The sequence below is a fragment of the Ailuropoda melanoleuca genome, chromosome 17 (assembly GCF_002007445.2).
Source record: "Ailuropoda melanoleuca isolate Jingjing chromosome 17, ASM200744v2, whole genome shotgun sequence".
NCBI classification, from domain to species: domain Eukaryota; kingdom Metazoa; phylum Chordata; class Mammalia; order Carnivora; family Ursidae; genus Ailuropoda; species Ailuropoda melanoleuca.
In genome coordinates this window covers 9,410,547-9,433,238 of record NC_048234.1, presented here as the reverse complement: position 1 = coordinate 9,433,238, position 22,692 = coordinate 9,410,547, and the positions used below count along the sequence as shown (strand labels likewise).

The 22,692-nt window shown below is 54.3% G+C and overlaps 1 protein-coding gene across 3 annotated transcripts in view; it reads left to right on the top strand.

Annotated features, from left to right (window-relative positions):
- The first annotated feature begins 6,429 nt into the window (after nt 1–6,429).
- Nucleotides 6,430–22,692, top strand: part of PMP22 (peripheral myelin protein 22) — a 34,298-nt gene continuing 18,035 nt past the window's right edge. The window contains exons 1-3 of one of the 3 annotated variants that reach the window (XM_034646965.1): nt 6,430–6,729; nt 14,634–14,745; nt 16,302–16,401. In XM_034646965.1, coding sequence (XP_034502856.1) covers nt 14,668–14,745; nt 16,302–16,401 — 178 coding nt within the window. In that variant the 5' untranslated portion in view covers nt 6,430–6,729; nt 14,634–14,667. Of the gene's footprint in view, nt 6,730–10,211; nt 10,287–12,623; nt 12,927–14,633; nt 14,746–16,301; nt 16,402–22,692 lie in introns of those variants that run through there. The other 2 variants (XM_002927892.4, XM_019808616.2) reach the window with 2 other exon arrangements.

The window sequence follows — 22,692 nt, the reverse complement described above, 5'->3', positions numbered from 1 at the left end:
ATAGACCGTATCAGCATCTTTGGCGGAAAAAGGAAATTGGATTATATGATGTGTATGGCAGCATTGTGACGAAGTGTGAATGTTCTGCGAAGGCCAAAGTCAGGGTACAAGATAGCACGGGGTACAGGGCGTGGGCTCTGTGGCTGGGATGCCTGCTTCACATCTGGCCTTTGCGGTTTCCTCGTGGGGTGGGGTGTCCTGAGAAAGACACTCAAGGTCTTGGTGTGCCTCAGTTTCCCCTCACATGGAAAAAGGATGATCAGAATGCCTGTTCATAAGATTGTTATAAAGAGGGGCGCCTGGGGGGCTCCATCAGTGAAGCTTCTGCCTTTGGTTCAGGTCACGATCCTGGGGTCCTGGGATCGAGCCCCGCATCGGGCTCCCAGTCTGCCTGACTCTCATCGTCCTTATTTATAAAATGGGCAGAAATAATAATAGAAGTGAAATACCCCTGGGGGATATTCTCCATGGCCCTGAGGATGCACTGGTCAACACAGAGGGACTGGGGTTTCCTTTGGCCGAGGAGGGCCTCCAGAACAGGGGAGAGAGAGGCCCAAGAGGAGGCAGAGAGCCTGGCGTAGGGACAGGTGTCTTGGTGCCTGATGGATCGGCCGGTGGGGGAGCACAGCAGGGGCCCGCTCTGCTGCCACGAAGCCTGAAGGAGCTCCTCCAACAGGTCTTAGCCAAAGCCCGCGAGTTTTCAGGGCTTGGTTGCAGGCAATGGGCGTGGTCGAAAGAGACAGAGGGCCAAGAGAGCTGGTCCTGGAACATGGAGCTCTTGGAAGAATGGAGGGCTGATCAGATTGGCGCCATCCAGCCAGAAGAAAAAGCCATGCGTCCCGCCCTCACCCTGCCCTATGCTTCTGTCTCTGAATTCTTAGCCCTTGGAGAGAAATGACGTCAGATGTCTCAGGCTTAGTCCAGCCTGAGGGACAGCAACCTCGTCCTGTGGCCTTCAGGTAAGATCATGGGGGACATCCAGGAAGGGGGGTGTCTGGGGAAGCCCAAAGTCATTCTCATTGGGCCCCCCCTCACCCTCTATGTTGGAAAGGATTGAGGGAGCTCCTCTTTCTTTCTCTCTCTCACACACACATAGAACATACACACATGCACACACACGCACACCCCAGATATACACACACGACCCTGTGTTACCTGGTAAGACTGAACCATAACTTGTCTAACCCTGCAGCCCATGCTGGGCCTTACTTCCATCTGGGCTCCACGACAGAAGGCAGCTAGAAGGAAACCAGGGGCCATGTGACGCCTTGTGACAATTTGGCTGGACCCTGGAGCATCTCGAGAAATGTTAAAAATTACCCACACCTGACCTGCATCCCAGACCACTGAGTCAGCCACTCGGCACACAGGCCCAGGCCAGCGGTATGCAAAGCTCTCTGTCGTTTTAACGAGCAGTCAGATCTAATGAGACCCAAGGCCCGGTTACACTGTTTCACTGGAGCTGGAAAGATCCAGGCTGGGAGCAGAACAGAGAGAGGGCCTTTGGGACCCCCTTCTGCCTGTGGAGCAGAAGAAACTTTGTGGCAGAGAGACTTCCCCAGACTCTACAGAGAACTACAGTCCTCCCCGCCCGGCCCCGACATAAGAAGTTGGGGAAATTGCCAAAATTCCAAGGGACTCCTTCAATAAAACCAAGTGCCCTTGTCTTGGCGCTTCACCCAGGAGAACTTGCTAGAGATAGAGGACCCTTTCTGAGAGCTTGAAGGAGCATAGAGGGCAAAGAGCCTGAAGAAGACGGCATCTTCGTTTGTCTGCCTCTCCATAACTCTCGCCATTGCTCCCCTAGTCTGTCCTNCAAGGTCTTGGTGTGCCTCAGTTTCCCCTCACATGGAAAAAGGATGATCAGAATGCCTGTTCATAAGATTGTTATAAAGAGGGGCGCCTGGGGGGCTCCATCAGTGAAGCTTCTGCCTTTGGTTCAGGTCACGATCCTGGGGTCCTGGGATCGAGCCCCGCATCGGGCTCCCAGTCTGCCTGACTCTCATCGTCCTTATTTATAAAATGGGCAGAAATAATAATAGAAGTGAAATACCCCTGGGGGATATTCTCCATGGCCCTGAGGATGCACTGGTCAACACAGAGGGACTGGGGTTTCCTTTGGCCGAGGAGGGCCTCCAGAACAGGGGAGAGAGAGGCCCAAGAGGAGGCAGAGAGCCTGGCGTAGGGACAGGTGTCTTGGTGCCTGATGGATCGGCCGGTGGGGGAGCACAGCAGGGGCCCGCTCTGCTGCCACGAAGCCTGAAGGAGCTCCTCCAACAGGTCTTAGCCAAAGCCCGCGAGTTTTCAGGGCTTGGTTGCAGGCAATGGGCGTGGTCGAAAGAGACAGAGGGCCAAGAGAGCTGGTCCTGGAACATGGAGCTCTTGGAAGAATGGAGGGCTGATCAGATTGGCGCCATCCAGCCAGAAGAAAAAGCCATGCGTCCCGCCCTCACCCTGCCCTATGCTTCTGTCTCTGAATTCTTAGCCCTTGGAGAGAAATGACGTCAGATGTCTCAGGCTTAGTCCAGCCTGAGGGACAGCAACCTCGTCCTGTGGCCTTCAGGTAAGATCATGGGGGACATCCAGGAAGGGGGGTGTCTGGGGAAGCCCAAAGTCATTCTCATTGGGCCCCCCCTCACCCTCTATGTTGGAAAGGATTGAGGGAGCTCCTCTTTCTTTCTCTCTCTCACACACACATAGAACATACACACATGCACACACACGCACACCCCAGATATACACACACGACCCTGTGTTACCTGGTAAGACTGAACCATAACTTGTCTAACCCTGCAGCCCATGCTGGGCCTTACTTCCATCTGGGCTCCACGACAGAAGGCAGCTAGAAGGAAACCAGGGGCCATGTGACGCCTTGTGACAATTTGGCTGGACCCTGGAGCATCTCGAGAAATGTTAAAAATTACCCACACCTGACCTGCATCCCAGACCACTGAGTCAGCCACTCGGCACACAGGCCCAGGCCAGCGGTATGCAAAGCTCTCTGTCGTTTTAACGAGCAGTCAGATCTAATGAGACCCAAGGCCCGGTTACACTGTTTCACTGGGGCTGGAAAGATCCAGGCTGGGAGCAGAACAGAGAGAGGGCCTTTGGGACCCCCTTCTGCCTGTGGAGCAGAAGAAACTTTGTGGCAGAGAGACTTCCCCAGACTCTACAGAGAACTACAGTCCTCCCCGCCCGGCCCCCACATAAGAAGTTGGGGAAATTGCCAAAATTCCAAGGGACTCCTTCAATAAAACCAAGTGCCCTTGTCTTGGCGCTTCACCCAGGAGAACTTGCTAGAGATAGAGGACCCTTTCTGAGAGCTTGAAGGAGCATAGAGGGCAAAGAGCCTGAAGAAGACGGCATCTTCGTTTGTCTGCCTCTCCATAACTCTCGCCATTGCTCCCCTAGTCTGTCCTGCCTGACGGGTTGGAATGTCTTCAACAGAGCCTTGTTTATTTGAATTGGCTCATCTCGTGGAGGTCAATGTTATCCGTGCAACGTCGGAGCTCCTTAAAACGACAATGTCGATTCAAAATGAGACTCAGTCTGCAGGTAACACATGTGACATGACGCGCACAGACCCTTCGTACAGTACATTTCCTCCTTGTGGAATTCCCTGGAGGGTGAGAGGTGGGGTGCTGGGACCTGGGGGCTCTCAGCCATCACATAGGCTGCCACAGTGGGAATAGGCTTGGCTTCCGAGGCTGCAGATGTACCCCAAGTCCCTTCCCTGTTGATCCCAGGTTCTCCATGCTCCGAAGGGCCCCTTGGGATCATTGTACCCTGGCAAGTACACAAAGCAAGGCGCTGTCTCTTTAAGTAGTAAAGGCTGAGATGCTCTCAGGCCACCATGACATATCCCAGCATTGGACCAGCCCCTGAATAAACTGGAAAGGCGCCTGGTCTGGCTTCAGTTACAGGGAGCACCACCAGGGAACATCTCAGGGAGCCTGGTTGCAAGCAGTGGGGCTTAGAGTCTGCCTGCTGGTCTCTCCGCCGCCCTGTGGGGAGGGCCTTGCCTTGGCATCCCTTGCGTGTGACTGCAAAGAAATCCGCGTGGAGGAAGGGGTTACGCCGTTTGGCCGGGTGAGTCTTCTTGGCAAACTGTCCCTCTGGGTAGTGTGTGCTTAGGCTTCTGGGAGAGCTGCCCGATGCCCCACTCCCTGCAAATCATGACTGGAAGGGATTGGGGTTTCTTTTGGCCGAGGAGAGACGGTGTGCTGTGTTGCAATTGACAAGAGTCAGAGGATGCTTTAAATCCCTGATGAAGAACTGGCTGTATGGTCTGGCTGGGGAGGTGAGAAGGACTGACTATCTGAGAGCATCTAGGAAGCCCAGCACCTCCAGATTTGAAGGGAATAAGGGGACCGACCTGCAGCTGTTTCCCATCCGCACACACGCCTGGCAGGGGACCTCAGGTTGGGAAGCAGGTCAGGGAGAAGTTTCCACCTGTAGCAAAGCGCTGGCCGGGCTCCGGGTGTGGCCAAGCCTGGTCCACACTGCCCTGGGCAGTGTTTTCTTTTCTACCCTGGGAACCGGGCAGGTGGGAGGTAGGCGAGAGGCAGTGAGGGCTGAACCAAAGGGTTTAGGTTCACGTGTTCGAAACCCACAGCGCAGTGTCATTGACTAAAATAGTGAGTTCAAGGCAGAGGAAGAAACAAGCTATGCTTTACAATGCGTGTGCTTTTCTAGATGTATTTACTTCATTAAAAAGGTTACTCGGAGCAAAAAAGAAAGAAGAGAAAGAAAATCCCGAGTTCAGTATGCTAATATTTGTGAAGTGCTTAGAATAGTCCTGGGGACATAGTGACCACATAAATGTTGGTTAAATAAATACAATTAAAGTCTGATTGGTATAAGGTCAGGCCATGAATCCTGGGGCACTGCTGACCTGTAAAATGACCCAGGAGGAGAGAACACAGCCCTATTCCTCTGGTTGGTTTTTCTACTTGCATGTGAACATTAGACCTGTGGGATTTCTAAGCTATTTTAGGTCAGGGGAATCTCTCTTGCCTTGAGGGCTAAAGATGATAGAATAATAACCATGGTGACAATTTACTGAGTCCTGGTCCCTATGTTCTAGGCACTATGCTAACTTCTTCACACACTTCAATCCCTTTACTCACCACCATAAAATAGGCATTACCAGTCCTGCTTGCCTGCTTGCTTCGACGAGAAAATGGAAGCTCATTGAACTTCAGCTGCTCACCCAAGTTCATAACCCTGAGTAATCAGGTTTGTCTGAGCCCAGAGCCAGAGTGCCCAAGCGTTGCCCCATCCCCCCTCTCCCAGAACATGAAAAAGTTCTGCTAAAGTGCTTGCCACACAAGAGGCATTGAGTGAAGGTTTTACACATCATCTTTTTAAATCTCATAATACAAGAATTTTTAAAAGACCATTCATTATTCGAGGAATATTTCAGATGCTGTGCTTTCACTTAAAGATAAGAATATGCAATTGGCTACCCTAAGCAGCTACTTTCAAAGAGTATAATCCTACAGAATCGATGGACTCATTTAGAGCGATAAAGTTTTATGACACAGGACACTAGCAGGAGGCGGGAGTGTGCCTGTGGGTGCGAACGTGCGGCATTAGTAAGCAGAGACATTCAGAATCCACACGAAGGCTCCTTGTTTCCATCAAGGCTCTGCCATCGGACAGCCTTCCTCGGGCCCACCTGTGCCACGCCCAGAAGGGCTAGCCTCTCTCCCTGTGACGCTGCGCGGACCGCGTTCAGGCGACTATGAATCAGCGGATTTCCCTGGCTGTTCTTCCCCGACCTCCAAAGGCCAGCTCCCCACCCTATGGCCGGGGGACGCCAGCGAAGGCCGGGAGCCAGGCCAGGCGAACTTCGCCTGGAGCTTCCCCGGTCGTGGTCTGGTTTTGACCAGGCTAGGAGGAGCCAGACCACCCCCCGCCCCCCAACCTCACCGGGCACGCCGTTCTGTAGTCGGCGGGACTCTCTCCTCCCGCTGATTCTCACCCAAGCAGGGCCCTCCAGTGGGTCCCCTCGAGTCCCGGGAACCCGGCACACGGCCTAGGTGCAGACACTGACAGCGCGGGGCGGGCGCGGGGCAGGGGTGCCCAGGGGAAATGCCGGGGCAGGCCAGGCGCCCCGGGACCCTAGAGGAGAGGGACGTCTTTCGGCGCTTAAGTGCCAGCTCTCCCCTTCCCGGAGGAGAGGAATCCAGCCTTGGCCCCCGCGTGGGCGCAGTCCGCGTGCGTGCGCCCCAAAGCCCAGCTCTGGGCACCGGCGGGGGCGACCTCGGGAGGGTTTTTCCCACGTGGCCGAGGGGGCGGAGGGACCAGTTTATTGGCCAGCACTTGGTCTCCAGGAACTTGGGGAGCCGGAGGAAGCGGAGGTGACAAAGCTCAGCGGCCGCCTAGTTTCGAGTAAAAGTCGCAGCGGTTTTGCAGTGATCGACTTTCTCCCGGGGCGGATTGAAGGCCGAGTAACTGTCTCCTGCCCTCCCTCCCTCCTGTCCTCTCTCCGCCCTGAGGCCCGCCCCCCTGCACAAGCTGACCCAGGGACACACCCTATTGCAGCGACGCAGACAGGGCGTTGTTCCCGTTAAAGGGGAACGCCGGGAGCCTCCCTCTGGCCCCTCGCTTCGCGCGCGCAGCCTGGCACCGCAGCTGTCTTCGCGGACGCCAGCAGCCGAGCAAACGCACCGAGCTTGTTCCGGAGGCCACACTGAGGATCGGGGACAACCATCCCTTTGGGCTGTAAGTGCTTTGGTAGGGAAAGTGGAGGAGATGGAGGAGAAACGTGGGCATCTTCCGTCCATGGTGCCAGCAAGCGCAGAGCAGGCGCGGGCTTTGGGCTGGCCAGTTCTCCGAGCTGTCTTTCTGAGCTCAGACAGACCACGATCTGTCTAGTATAGTTCTTACACGGCTTGTAGGGGTACGGCGTGGCCTGCTTTATGGTCCCTAAGTCGTAAAGGGCGCGGGTGGTGGTGTCGGGATATGGGGCAGGGGCCGCGCAGTTTTCGTTTCGCTGGAGAAGCGCCTACTTGGAGAGTCATTGGCAAATTGGTCCCTGCGGTGGACACCTTGGGGGAGGGCTACTGGACCTCGGTAGTCCCCCAATTTCTAGCCACATAACCTATCTCCGATTATCCTTCTCTATCCCTCCCTGGCTCTAGGAGCCACTGGATTTAATTTAAACCTTCTGGGAGACATCGGAAAACCGGGCTTACTTCTTCCCGTACATTCCAGGGTTCTTTTGAATGTGTTGCTTATGGAAAGCAACAGAGGGGCCTGGTACTGGGTAGTTTTAAAGCTGAGTTATTGAAACGTCGTCTCCCTGGCCCAGGGCCCTGTACTGAAACAGTCCCCCCAAGTGCAGCCGGGTTTTCACAGTCATAGGTATCCTCTAACGGGTCACCCGGCTCTTCAGTTCCCCAATGGCTGTAAAATGAGGGGCTAGGACAGCACAACTGCGGAGGGAAGATGTCCTGCGGGCTCTGGCGGGCTGCAGTTCTCCTGGGACCTAGCCCTTCATCTTCCGCCTCTCTTTCCCACCGGACGTCTGGCCCCCTCCATGCAGGCTCCCGGGCGCGCGTCCCGGAGCGCAGAGGCTGGACCGGGTTGCGTCTCGGCTGTGCGTGCGGGGGGCGCGGCCGGGACCCCGGCGATNATAGACCGTATCAGCATCTTTGGCGGAAAAAGGAAATTGGATTATATGATGTGTATGGCAGCATTGTGACGAAGTGTGAATGTTCTGCGAAGGCCAAAGTCAGGGTACAAGATAGCACGGGGTACAGGGCGTGGGCTCTGTGGCTGGGATGCCTGCTTCACATCTGGCCTTTGCGGTTTCCTCGTGGGGTGGGGTGTCCTGAGAAAGACACTCAAGGTCTTGGTGTGCCTCAGTTTCCCCTCACATGGAAAAAGGATGATCAGAATGCCTGTTCATAAGATTGTTATAAAGAGGGGCGCCTGGGGGGCTCCATCAGTGAAGCTTCTGCCTTTGGTTCAGGTCACGATCCTGGGGTCCTGGGATCGAGCCCCGCATCGGGCTCCCAGTCTGCCTGACTCTCATCGTCCTTATTTATAAAATGGGCAGAAATAATAATAGAAGTGAAATACCCCTGGGGGATATTCTCCATGGCCCTGAGGATGCACTGGTCAACACAGAGGGACTGGGGTTTCCTTTGGCCGAGGAGGGCCTCCAGAACAGGGGAGAGAGAGGCCCAAGAGGAGGCAGAGAGCCTGGCGTAGGGACAGGTGTCTTGGTGCCTGATGGATCGGCCGGTGGGGGAGCACAGCAGGGGCCCGCTCTGCTGCCACGAAGCCTGAAGGAGCTCCTCCAACAGGTCTTAGCCAAAGCCCGCGAGTTTTCAGGGCTTGGTTGCAGGCAATGGGCGTGGTCGAAAGAGACAGAGGGCCAAGAGAGCTGGTCCTGGAACATGGAGCTCTTGGAAGAATGGAGGGCTGATCAGATTGGCGCCATCCAGCCAGAAGAAAAAGCCATGCGTCCCGCCCTCACCCTGCCCTATGCTTCTGTCTCTGAATTCTTAGCCCTTGGAGAGAAATGACGTCAGATGTCTCAGGCTTAGTCCAGCCTGAGGGACAGCAACCTCGTCCTGTGGCCTTCAGGTAAGATCATGGGGGACATCCAGGAAGGGGGGTGTCTGGGGAAGCCCAAAGTCATTCTCATTGGGCCCCCCCTCACCCTCTATGTTGGAAAGGATTGAGGGAGCTCCTCTTTCTTTCTCTCTCTCACACACACATAGAACATACACACATGCACACACACGCACACCCCAGATATACACACACGACCCTGTGTTACCTGGTAAGACTGAACCATAACTTGTCTAACCCTGCAGCCCATGCTGGGCCTTACTTCCATCTGGGCTCCACGACAGAAGGCAGCTAGAAGGAAACCAGGGGCCATGTGACGCCTTGTGACAATTTGGCTGGACCCTGGAGCATCTCGAGAAATGTTAAAAATTACCCACACCTGACCTGCATCCCAGACCACTGAGTCAGCCACTCGGCACACAGGCCCAGGCCAGCGGTATGCAAAGCTCTCTGTCATTTTAACGAGCAGTCAGATCTAATGAGACCCAAGGCCCGGTTACACTGTTTCACTGGGGCTGGAAAGATCCAGGCTGGGAGCAGAACAGAGAGAGGGCCTTTGGGACCCCCTTCTGCCTGTGGAGCAGAAGAAACTTTGTGGCAGAGAGACTTCCCCAGACTCTACAGAGAACTACAGTCCTCCCCGCCCGGCCCCGACATAAGAAGTTGGGGAAATTGCCAAAATTCCAAGGGACTCCTTCAATAAAACCAAGTGCCCTTGTCTTGGCGCTTCACCCAGGAGAACTTGCTAGAGATAGAGGACCCTTTCTGAGAGCTTGAAGGAGCATAGAGGGCAAAGAGCCTGAAGAAGACGGCATCTTCGTTTGTCTGCCTCTCCATAACTCTCGCCATTGCTCTCCTAGCCTGTCCGNTGCCCTTGTCTTGGCGCTTCACCCAGGAGAACTTGCTAGAGATAGAGGACCCTTTCTGAGAGCTTGAAGGAGCATAGAGGGCAAAGAGCCTGAAGAAGACGGCATCTTCGTTTGTCTGCCTCTCCATAACTCTCGCCATTGCTCCCCTAGTCTGTCCTGCCTGACGGGTTGGAATGTCTTCAACAGAGCCTTGTTTATTTGAATTGGCTCATCTCGTGGAGGTCAATGTTATCCGTGCAACGTCGGAGCTCCTTAAAACGACAATGTCGATTCAAAATGAGACTCAGTCTGCAGGTAACACATGTGACATGACGCGCACAGACCCTTCGTACAGTACATTTCCTCCTTGTGGAATTCCCTGGAGGGTGAGAGGTGGGGTGCTGGGACCTGGGGGCTCTCAGCCATCACATAGGCTGCCACAGTGGGAATAGGCTTGGCTTCCGAGGCTGCAGATGTACCCCAAGTCCCTTCCCTGTTGATCCCAGGTTCTCCATGCTCCGAAGGGCCCCTTGGGATCATTGTACCCTGGCAAGTACACAAAGCAAGGCGCTGTCTCTTTAAGTAGTAAAGGCTGAGATGCTCTCAGGCCACCATGACATATCCCAGCATTGGACCAGCCCCTGAATAAACTGGAAAGGCGCCTGGTCTGGCTTCAGTTACAGGGAGCACCACCAGGGAACATCTCAGGGAGCCTGGTTGCAAGCAGTGGGGCTTAGAGTCTGCCTGCTGGTCTCTCCGCCGCCCTGTGGGGAGGGCCTTGCCTTGGCATCCTTTGCGTGTGACTGCAAAGAAATCCGCGTGGAGGAAGGGGTTACACCGTTTGGCCGGGTGAGTTTTCTTGGCAAACTGTCCCTCTGGGTAGTGTGTGCTTAGGCTTCTGGGAGAGCTGCCCGATGCCCCACTCCCTGCAAATCATGACTGGAAGGGATTGGGGTTTCTTTTGGCCGAGGAGAGACGGTGTGCTGTGTTGCAATTGACAAGAGTCAGAGGATGCTTTAAATCCCTGATGAAGAACTGGCTGTATGGTCTGGCTGGGGAGGTGAGAAGGACTGACTATCTGAGAGCATCTAGGAAGCCCAGCACCTCCAGATTTGAAGGGAATAAGGGGACCGACCTGCAGCTGTTTCCCATCCGCACACACGCCTGGCAGGGGACCTCAGGTTGGGAAGCAGGTCAGGGAGAAGTTTCCACCTGTAGCAAAGCGCTGGCCGGGCTCCGGGTGTGGCCAAGCCTGGTCCACACTGCCCTGGGCAGTGTTTTCTTTTCTACCCTGGGAACCGGGCAGGTGGGAGGTAGGCGAGAGGCAGTGAGGGCTGAACCAAAGGGTTTAGGTTCACGTGTTCGAAACCCACAGCGCAGTGTCATTGACTAAAATAGTGAGTTCAAGGCAGAGGAAGAAACAAGCTATGCTTTACAATGCGTGTGCTTTTCTAGATGTATTTACTTCATTAAAAAGGTTACTCGGAGCAAAAAAGAAAGAAGAGAAAGAAAATCCCGAGTTCAGTATGCTAATATTTGTGAAGTGCTTAGAATAGTCCTGGGGACATAGTGACCACATAAATGTTGGTTAAATAAATACAATTAAAGTCTGATTGGTATAAGGTCAGGCCATGAATCCTGGGGCACTGCTGACCTGTAAAATGACCCAGGAGGAGAGAACACAGCCCTATTCCTCTGGTTGGTTTTTCTACTTGCATGTGAACATTAAACCTGTGGGATTTCTAAGCTATTTTAGGTCAGGGTAATCTGCCTTGCCTTGAGGGCTAAAGATGATAGAATAATAACCATGGTGACAATTTATTGAGTCCTGGTCCCTATGTTCTAGGCACTATGCTAACTTCTTCACACACTTCAATCCCTTTACTCACCACCATAAAATAGGCATTACCAGTCCTGCTTGCCTGCTTGCTTCGACGAGAAAATGGAAGCTCATTGAACTTCAGCTGCTCACCCAAGTTCATAACCCTGAGTAATCAGGTTTGTCTGAGCCCAGAGCCAGAGTGCCCAAGCGTTGCCCCATCCCCCCTCTCCCAGAACATGAAAAAGTTCTGCTAAAGTGCTTGCCACACAAGAGGCATTGAGTGAAGGTTTTACACATCATCTTTTTAAATCTCATAATACAAGAATTTTTAAAAGACCATTCATTATTCGAGGAATATTTCAGATGCTGTGCTTTCACTTAAAGATAAGAATATGCAATTGGCTACCCTAAGCAGCTACTTTCAAAGAGTATAATCCTACAGAATCGATGGACTCATTTAGAGCGATAAAGTTTTATGACACAGGACACTAGCAGGAGGCGGGAGTGTGCCTGTGGGTGCGAACGTGCGGCATTAGTAAGCAGAGACATTCAGAATCCACACGAAGGCTCCTTGTTTCCATCAAGGCTCTGCCATCGGACAGCCTTCCTCGGGCCCACCTGTGCCACGCCCAGAAGGGCTAGCCTCTCTCCCTGTGACGCTGCGCGGACCGCGTTCAGGCGACTATGAATCAGCGGATTTCCCTGGCTGTTCTTCCCCGACCTCCAAAGGCCAGCTCCCCACCCTATGGCCGGGGGACGCCAGCGAAGGCCGGGAGCCAGGCCAGGCGAACTTCGCCTGGAGCTTCCCCGGTCGTGGTCTGGTTTTGACCAGGCTAGGAGGAGCCAGACCACCCCCCGCCCCCCAACCTCACCGGGCACGCCGTTCTGTAGTCGGCGGGACTCTCTCCTCCCGCTGATTCTCACCCAAGCAGGGCCCTCCAGTGGGTCCCCTCGAGTCCCGGGAACCCGGCACACGGCCTAGGTGCAGACACTGACAGCGCGGGGCGGGCGCGGGGCAGGGGTGCCCAGGGGAAATGCCGGGGCAGGCCAGGCGCCCCGGGACCCTAGAGGAGAGGGACGTCTTTCGGCGCTTAAGTGCCAGCTCCCCCCTTCCCGGAGGAGAGGAATCCAGCCTTGGCCCCCGCGTGGGCGCAGTCCGCGTGCGTGCGCCCCAAAGCCCAGCTCTGGGCACCGGCGGGGGCGACCTCGGGAGGGTTTTTCCCACGTGGCCGAGGGGGCGGAGGGACCAGTTTATTGGCCAGCACTTGGTCTCCAGGAACTTGGGGAGCCGGAGGAAGCGGAGGTGACAAAGCTCAGCGGCCGCCTAGTTTCGAGTAAAAGTCGCAGCGGTTTTGCAGTGATCGACTTTCTCCCGGGGCGGATTGAAGGCCGAGTAACTGTCTCCTGCCCTCCCTCCCTCCTGTCCTCTCTCCGCCCTGAGGCCCGCCCCCCTGCACAAGCTGACCCAGGGACACACCCTATTGCAGCGACGCAGACAGGGCGTTGTTCCCGTTAAAGGGGAACGCCGGGAGCCTCCCTCTGGCCCCTCGCTTCGCGCGCGCAGCCTGGCACCGCAGCTGTCTTCGCGGACGCCAGCAGCCGAGCAAACGCACCGAGCTTGTTCCGGAGGCCACACTGAGGATCGGGGACAACCATTCCTTTGGGCTGTAAGTGCTTTGGTAGGGAAAGTGGAGGAGATGGAGGAGAAACGTGGGCATCTTCCGTCCATGGTGCCAGCAAGCGCAGAGCAGGCGCGGGCTTTGGGCTGGCCAGTTCTCCGAGCTGTCTTTCTGAGCTCAGACAGACCACGATCTGTCTAGTATAGTTCTTACACGGCTTGTAGGGGTACGGCGTGGCCTGCTTTATGGTCCCTAAGTCGTAAAGGGCGCGGGTGGTGGTGTCGGGATATGGGGCAGGGGCCGCGCAGTTTTCCTTTCGCTGGAGAAGCGCCTACTTGGAGAGTCATTGGCAAATTGGTCCCTGCGGTGGACACCTTGGGGGAGGGCTACTGGACCTCGGTAGTCCCCCAATTTCTAGCCACATAACCTATCTCCGATTATCCTTCTCTATCCCTCCCTGGCTCTAGGAGCCACTGGATTTAATTTAAACCTTCTGGGAGACATCGGAAAACCGGGCTTACTTCTTCCCGTACATTCCAGGGTTCTTTTGAATGTGTTGCTTATGGAAAGCAACAGAGGGGCCTGGTACTGGGTAGTTTTAAAGCTGAGTTATTGAAACGTCGTCTCCCTGGCCCAGGGCCCTGTACTGAAACAGTCCCCCCAAGTGCAGCCGGGTTTTCACAGTCATAGGTATCCTCTAACGGGTCACCCGGCTCTTCAGTTCCCCAATGGCTGTAAAATGAGGGGCTAGGACCGCACAACTGCGGAGGGAAGATGTCCTGCGGGCTCTGGCGGGCTGCAGTTCTCCTGGGACCTAGCCCTTCATCCTCCGCCTCTCCTTCCCACCGGACGTCTGGCCCCCTCCATGCAGGCTCCGGGCGCGCGTTCCGGAGCGCAGAGGCTGGACCGGGTTGCGTCTCGGCTGTGCGTGCGGGGGGCGCGGCCGGGACCCCGGCGATCCGGCTAGGAGCCAGCTCCGGAGCGCAAGGCCCCACCCGCCGGAGCCTCCTGGGGAAGCGCGCGGTGGGCAGGAAGCGCAGGGTCGGGCCGCTCTCTGGGCCACTCTTCCTGCCCACACTCCTCCGGCTCTGCGCCTCCTCTCCGGAGCCGCCCGGGTCGATGCCAGGCCGAGCTGGGGCCAGGACGGCTCCCCAGCGCTTGCTGAAGCGGGTGGAAACTCGGAGACTAACGGAATGCGGAGCGCACCCGGTCTGGGAAACCAGCTCGCAGCCGCGCGCTCCCCCTCATAGCGTGCCGCTGGTGTCCCCGGGCCTCTGGCAGAAATCTGGGCGCCTACCCCCTGACCCCCCCATCTCCCCCTCCATAGGGGAAGGGGCACACTCTCCCCCTTCTGCCCCCTTCCCCACGTGAGGCTGGGCTTGGAGGCAACCCCGGGTGGGTGGAGGTGTGCCGTGGCCTCCGCTCGTCCTTTTGGAGAAACCTCTCCTCTGGGGGTGACTTAGACGTGCGTACCCCTTGTTTTGTTCCCAAAGCAAAGGATGGTCTGTCGCAGGCGGGCCCAGCGGCTGCGGGGCGGGGATGCTGCGGTCGGCTGCTGCCCTCTCTCGGCCGGCCGCCGGGAGGCGTGCAGGCGCCCGGGGCCTGGTCGGGCCAGGCCCGCGGGCGGGCGGGCGCGGTGCCAGCCCCCTGCATTCCGCCGGCGCGGGGACCCTCCCTCCGCGCGCTCCTCCTCCCTCGCTCGCTCGCGCCGGTTGGTCCGGCCTCACGTCCAGCTTCGGCTGTCTTTCCCGGCAGGCAGGAACTCCGCCGAGCACAACTCGCCGCCAGAATGCTCCTCCTGTTGCTGGGTATCATCGTCCTCCACGTCGCAGTGCTGGTGCTGCTGTTCGTCTCCACGATTGTCAGCGTGAGTGGCCCGTGGGCGGCGGGGGGCGGGCGGGGCACCCCGAGCTCCCCGAGTTCCCTCCCAAGTGCTCCGGTCTCCCCGGGGCGACGATTCCGGCCGCGCTCCCTCTAGTTCCCGGCCGCGGTGTTACTTTGCAGACAGCGTGAAGTCTCAGACTGCTTTCTGGCAATCTGCCCCCTTCCAGTTGTTTTGAGAAAACTGGAGCAGATTCAGGGGTAGGAAGGAAGCAATCGCTGGACTGGGTTAGCTGCGCAGGCCTCCGTTTANAACTGGAGCAGATTCAGGGGTAGGAAGGAAGCAATCGCTGGACTGGGTTAGCTGCGCAGGCCTCCGTTTACGCCAGATAATTTCAGTGCAGAGCCAGGGTTCCCCGACCTTCATTTGATGAGATTGCTCAGCATTTTTTTTGTTTGTTTTTAATTTCTCGCTGTAGATTCGTTGAGGAAGGAAGCGGAGTATTTATGGAGTTTTGTTTTTCTGCACATGTCATAGGTCAGATGGGCGGCTTAGTTCATACAACACCCCTGGAGGGCTGGATATTGGAAGGTTAACATGGGCTCTTCCAGAAAAGAGTTCACAGTCCTGGGACTGCTTTAGGAAGGGGACCCAGCGCCTTCACTGCAAGAGCAGGTCATTAGGGTAATTTGGGTCACAGAACCATCAAACATCAGCACATTCGATTTGAAACTTCAGGCAGTTATGTGACTATGGCTTTCACTTCTTAATGTAAGGCAAATTCCAGACACACTATTCCCCTCTGTTTCAAAGGTTGAGAGATAATTATTGGAACAAGAAATACTGATGTTGGGGGCTTGTGGGTCGTTGTATCATTTATAAACGTCTTTACAACGTCTTAATTAATCTTGTTGGATTAATAGGAATTATGGGTAAGGAGAGAGGCTCAGAACAACACTCAGGAGATCAGGGAGGGGAGGGGCTTGAATACAGGTGTCCCAGGCTGAGTGCGAGGCTCCTTCTATTATATGTACTTCTGCACATATTAGCTTACACGTGTGTGCTGCTTTTCTAATAACAAAGTGCATTTCACTTGCAAACACTTCCCCCCCCCGCCCCCCGCAACACCATGTCTGAGCCAGACCCCCACCTCTCTCCTTTTNACAGAGATAGAGACAGCCAGCGAGAGAGGGAACACAAGCAGGGGGAGTGGGAGAGGAAGAAGCAGGCTCACAGCAGAGGAGCCTGACGTGGGGCTCGATCCCATAACGGCGGGATCACGCCCTGAGCCGAAGGCAGACGCTTAACCGCTGTGCCACCCAGGCGCCCCGTGTGCTGCTTTTCTAATAACAAAGTGCATTTCACTTGCAAACACTTCCCCCCCCCCGCCCCCCGCAACACCATGTCTGAGCCAGACCCCCACCTCTCTCCTTTTTCCCGCATGACTGTGGCCTCTGGCCAGGTGACACTGGGCAGGGCAGGGGCAAGCCGGCTAGATGGGTGGATGAGGTTGCCCTTGCCTTCCCTTCGTTCTTCTTCACTCTTCCCTTCCCTTCGCTCCTCCGCACCTTGTCTGATTTAAGATGTCTGGTTCTTTCTAGCAATGGATCGTGGGCAATGGACACAGCACTGACCTCTGGCAAAACTGTAGCGTTTTGTCTTCGAGCAACGTCCTCCACTGTTACTCGTCATCCACGAACGGTGAGACTGGGTTTTTGCGCCACACGCTTGTCCTGGTCTGTGGGTGCCGTGTTTCTCAGTCCAGACCTGGAAACACCTGTTCTTGGAAGGACACAGCTCCAACCTTGTTGCTGGGGTGGGGTGGGGTGGAATGCAACGGGGGGACTAGGAATCCAAGACAAAAGGAGAGGGGCAGAAGTTTCCCTGGGTATCGCTGTACATTATCTGGATCTGGAAAGATGTCCTAGAAGTCCCCCTTATCACCTGATGTGACACTCTTTGTGAGCAAAGAAACTCAGGTGCAGATAAGCAGTGAAGGTCATTCAATGGCAAGACTTCAGGCTGACCCCATTGGGACTTTGGATCCAACTAGTATCTTTGTTCCCGTGGCTGTCTCCATCCAGAAATGTCCTGCCTCTGCCTGTTTCAGGGACGGTCCCAAGGGTAGTTTTTGGTCCAGCTTTTGCCCCCCCGCCCATTTACAAGACTGCTTTTCTAGGTCGTGGGCCCCCCTGCTGCTGTTTAGCATCAAAAGCTTTGAGTATTTCCTTGTGGCACGATGGGGACTCGAAGCTGTTTGCAGAACGCTAAGCCGAGCCTGGGAGGGTCCTCCATCCAGAGGATTGTGTTTCTCCCCTGTCCTCCGTGTCTTTGCTTGTGAGATATTTGAAACCAGGCTTATTTGGACTCGAGTGAAGGGGATAATTGGCAGTGAATCACCCACTAGACAACTCAAGTGCTCAGAGAGAGCAGTACAAGGGAGCAGGGAGTCCTGTGTCTTTGGATATGGAGAGGCCAAGGTAAAGAGAGTGCCTTGTTTTGGGTGGTTGGGTGTTTCGTGGCCTCATGGTCCCTGGGAGGGGCCACAGTGCTTGGCGTTGAGGACATAGTCGGCTTGGCTTGGCACGGTCTCGCGTTTCAAAGGATATGTCCTCAGCCTGGAGAGGGAAGTTGTTGTAGGATGGGCAGAGAGAGGTTTCTTGACATCCTGGGTTTTAAAAGACCAAAAGAGTATGGCTTTCATTGTTGCTGAAGCAATTCATGATCCAGTTATCTCTGTTGAAGATGCTACAACCAACAAGAGAGACCAGTTTAGACCCAGTGCAATAAAGCAGGCCATGAAGGGACCCTTCGTTCTGGCTTTGCACAATGCAGTTTCTTTGCTGGGCTTTGCCTCCCGTGGGCTCGGCACCCGGTAATACCCAAACTGTCACCGAAACATTACAAACCAAACATCTCGAACCTCAGTATAAAGAGACAGTGCTAGAATGATGATTTGGTATTTTTTGTGGGGAGGATAGGCAAGGAGTAGAAAATCCTGCTTTATGTTGTCACTTTCCTGGGGGGAAGAAAAGAAAGGCCTCTGTCCTTATTGACAGGAGCAGTCCTGATTCTTTGCTCAGAGTGCGTGAAAGATACTGAATTAAAAACATCCCAGAGGGCGCACCGTGAGTTTGCATGGTGAGCTGGCAACCGGGCAAATGGAATGAAGTACTCATGCGTGCCTGAGAATGTGGCCATAGCCCTGCTTGTCCCCATAGCCGCAGCTTCCGGTGTCTCCCCCCTTCAGGGTCTGGCTCGAGTTCCGTGAAGCCCTGGGATGGGAGGCGCACCGCTCGCTACTGACACCTGGTGGTCACAAGCGGTGACGCGGCCCGAGAGGGTGGCTCTCCCTGAGGCGGGGCGGTGTCCACAGGCGTCCTTCCCAAGTGGCATTTGGCCGTGTGGGGTTGGCACGGAATCCTGGACTCTTAGGTCCAGAAGGGGGCACAGGAGCAGCCGTCTAAACTGTGCTCAAACCGAGAAGAGGAGCGGTCTTCACCTCGGGGCCTGTTATGGACCCTTTATGCTGCACCTGCTGTGAATGTAAATGGCTGTTCTCCCATCTCATAGAGGGACCAGTGTTGCTTTCATCAGGAAACCTCTAGTCCCTTAATTGGCTCTTTATGTGCCAAGCTCTTTCCTTGGCTTCATTGACAATGACTTCGGGGTCTTTCTTGTGGGCTCCAAATCCATATGGTTTCTTTGCGGGGTGGGGGGAGGGAGACCCCAGAGCATGGGTTCTCTTCCCCATCTGCCTTCTCAGATGTTTTGAGGGAATCTGGACACGCCCTTAAGTCAGCTGGCTTTGTTTGGATTTGACCTTCTTCGAAGTCAGAAGTTTCCATGGAAGCTTCCCCAGTTAACTCTGCTGACGTCTCCCTGGTGGGTCAGCTCTGATGGAGGGGGGAGTGGAATCCTCTGAGTCTCCTTGGCCTTGCTGATCCAGTCGAACAATTTCCGTGGCAAACAGTGGGCGCAAAAATATGTAATTACAAAAATTAGACGAATGAAACTATATTAAGGGGAGAGCCACCGACTTTGGTCCGCGATTGCCCTCAGGATATTCCAAACATACTTTTTATCGACGGAATCAAAAGGAACTCACTATTGATAACCATTTGCGAAGAGCACGTTAAAAGCGTGTTATGTGAACTGATGCTGGTTGATCTGACTTGCTGGTTTTTTCTGAAGGGGCTTGTGTTTGAAGGTGTGGGGCCAGGGCCCGGCGCCTCTCCGTGCACTTTGTCTTCTGGATGAACGGTGCCCCTTGCTCGCCACATTAACCTCATGTTAACTGCTGTGTGACGTAGTTGGAAGGCGATGTCTCTGATCTTCCGCCCAACTACCCTTTGATATTAGATTGATGTTAGTTTCAGATTTCTTACGAGCTGACCTCAACTCTGCCTGCCTTCTTATTTTCTGAATGTATTTACATGCCTTCTGCGTCCATCCTCTACCTGACTGTAGGTGAAGGTGAAAGAGCCTTCGCGGGGCCTATGCATCATGACCTGGCATTGAATGCCTCTCGGACCCAGGGAACACGAGGCCTTGGAAACTGTGGACCTTGCCCTTGGGGATCCCAAGCCTCTTTGAGGAGCCAGGGGATAAGTGAGGAGGGATGAATCACTGTGAAGGCAGCCAAGGCCAGATGCCCAAGGAGTGGGGGCAGGCAGGCAGCGCCAGAGTTCAGGGGAGGAAGTGGAAGGGAAGTCTCGTGTGGGAGGTGGAATTTGAGCCATCCTCCAGAGGATGGGCAGGATTTAAATAAATACAGGCAAGGAGGAGGCTGCTCCCTGTCCAGGGAATGACGTGACCGCCAGCAAGGGGACAGCAATTCAGGGGACGTGTCAGACCAGTTGGCTAGTAGTCCGGTTAGGATTAAGATTGACTGCATGTAACAGAACATCTTCAAGAGGCAGTGGCTGAAATAAGATTGTTTATGGCACTTGTATGAAATTGTCAGAGACCCAGGCACTTTCCAGAGCTCCTTTCTTTACCATCTCTTAGATTTGCTCCTCACCCTCATGGACTAAAGGGCTGCTGGAGCTCCAGCCATCTCATCCACACTTCAGGCAGCAGGGTGGAGGAAAGAGGGGCAGAAGAATGTGTGCCCTTCCTTTTCATGAAATGTCTCCAGATAGACCACACACTTTTGTTTCTTGCTTTTACAGGAACTTAGTCACACAGCCACACCTAGTTAACAAGGGAAGCCGAGAATGTAGTCATTTGGCCTCGTGGGAAGCGTGGCTTCTCAATTCCTAGAAATTTCATAGCAAGCACCTCCCAGTAAGCCTGGCTTGAGACACTTCTCTCTGGGGCTTTGGCCTTCCCCCCACCCCGTACCTGTTCATACGGTTTTACCATGGCTCTGCTGGGTCCTAAGCAGTTTCTGAGCAAAGCCCCATTATTTTAGGATTATTCAAATATTTCATCTCTCCTGTGTCCTGGGCTCCATCTGCTGCCCTGCCGTTCTGACTGAGCCCCATATCAGCAGGTGTCTAACCCTTAGACTTGCCTCTGTGTCTCTCCATCTCCAGTCATTAAGTCTTGTTTAAGTCTTATTGTTTTGTGATATCTTTGGGATCTTTGTTTTCTTCCAGCCTCTAACTCTCTTCTGAACTCCAGGCTTGCATATCCAGCCATCTACTAGACATTTCCCCGGGGACGCCTCAGAGGCACCCCCGAGCTAGTCATTCTGCATCTTCCCCCACCAAACCTACCTCTTTGACAGTTTCGAGGATTTCAGGGAATGCTGCTCGTGTCGGCAGCCTGCCTGGTGTGTTTCCTCCTCGCTCCTTGTACCTTCATCGGTTCCCCCGACCCCCTCCGCCTCCCGCCGCCGTGCCCTGACCATTGGCCATTCCCTTGTGTGTTGCCATGCCTGCAGGACTTATCAGGGCCATGGAGGCGGCCCGCTAAGCCCTCACCTTGCCTGTTTCTTTGTAACTCATGTTTCACATTGAATTCAGGGTGATGTTTTTAAAAATACAAAGCCAGGCCTATGACTCTGGATTTGAAGCCTTTCAGAGGCCTCTCCTTGGTCTTAATCTTTGGATGGAGATCTTTACCAAATCCCATAGGAATCTACCTGAATGATCTGTTCTCATGAAACCTCATCTCCCATCTCTTCTCCCCCCTCATCTTGGAAGGTTAGCCTCCTCTTACTTCCCTGACCACGAACTTCCCATCTCAAGGTCCCCCGTCTCTCCCTCTCTCCCTTCCTCTGTTCTTTGGTGCACAGCTACTCCAGACGGTGGGAAGACAGAAGGCAAGGGATAGAATAGCACACTGGCCTGTAGATCTTTCTAGACCCCAGTCAGCAGTTTGGTGCATATGGGTGCATTTCTACATTTTACAGTCTCGTTCAGACCTGCTGCGTTTTATACGCATCTCTGTTCATTCTATTCCAAGTTGGAGCAGCAGTCCGGATCATTTGTAAGGCAGAACACATCAGAAATCTTACACAGTAGAAATGCACTGATGTATGTCCGGTCAATGTCCCGAGACATGGGATTCTTACCCCTTTCCTCATTGCTTTCTTTTCCTCTGCCACTTTGCCCATCTTCCTCATTGAGATCTTTTGTTTCCACGCAAAATCCCATAGGAATCCACCTATTTCACATTCAGTTTTCCAAATAGCCATAAATGTTATTTCCTGGTAGGAAATTAGTATTGAGTAACAAGTAGGTTCTTTCTGCCTTGAGTAAGAAAGTGGAGCCTCAGGGCTTGGCAGGCGGGACTGCGGGGCCGCGTCCATACAAACAGACATCCGTCCAGAGACAGAGGAGGCCAGTTCCCGAGCCTTGGTTTTTCAATCTAATGAGATCTGAGCGGCTCCGGCTGGGATCTGGGGAGCAGGGGGGAAGCACCAAGCTTTCTCCCCAAGTCCTTAAGGCACCTGTCTCCTTAGAGCCCTTAGGCCATGAGTGAGTTTAAAATCTACTGACCCAGAAGGTTCGGCAAAACACGTGCCTTGCATTGACTGAACTAATGCTTTTTGTTTTGAATTCTCTATATTCTGCACATTTTAGGTCCAAATACACACAGGCTTTCTCCCAACTCTGTTTTATTGCATGGACCTGGTGGGGAACAGAATGGGTCAGAATTCCGGAGTCGGGCTGCGGGCTGCTTGGGACCCCGGGAGCTGGAAGGGCTCGTTTTTTTCAAAAGGGGGCCCATACTGAACACAAAAGCATGAAGGAAAAAACCGGGCCGTGCTCCAGTCTGTCCCCAGAGCACCCAGGGCCACCTCTGGTGTATCAGGGTAGCAGCATATAGGCACCCCCATTTCCCAGTGACACCAGGAAGGTCTGCCGTGCCAGAGTGGGCTGGAGCCAGGATCTCAAGCCAAGAAAGTAAGCAGGCGATGCTTTTCCTCTCCATTCTAAGCAACGATGGCAACAAACCCATGGCAATCAGGTGGGGGATATTGGATTGAGGGTTTGGATTAAAAATCAGAAAAATACAAATGTTGCCAGTCTCGGAATCTCCAAGCTTGAGCCTCGGTGGTCACTTGTTGTCTGTGTCTTCCCTGATTCCAGATTTCTCTCTCTCTCTCTCTTTTTTTTTTTTTTTTTTTTATCCATTTGGTGGCCTTGTCATTTCGGCAAGGGTATCAGACCATTTCCTCGTCTGTGGCTCAACTCTTGGTCAGACTGTAGAGAACACAGGAGGCCCTCTGCATTTATGGGTTCGTGTTTTGCAATTTAAAATCTTCCTGGCTCTCTGGGCCAACCCACAATCTCTGTCCAAGTAACGGCCCTTGATGTTACAGGCCCTTGTGGGTTGCGGAGGCCCTGGCAGGCGAGGGAGGTGCAGGGGGTGGGATGTGGTGTCAGAAGGCTAATGTTTCAACCCGTGAAGTTTCTCATCGGACGCCAACATCCAGGAGTTAATTCTGCATGCTTGTTCAAACCTGGGTCTGAACCACATGGTCCTTGAAGCTCCCAGTCTTGGCTTTTTCAGAAATTTAAATTGCATTCCCAGGAT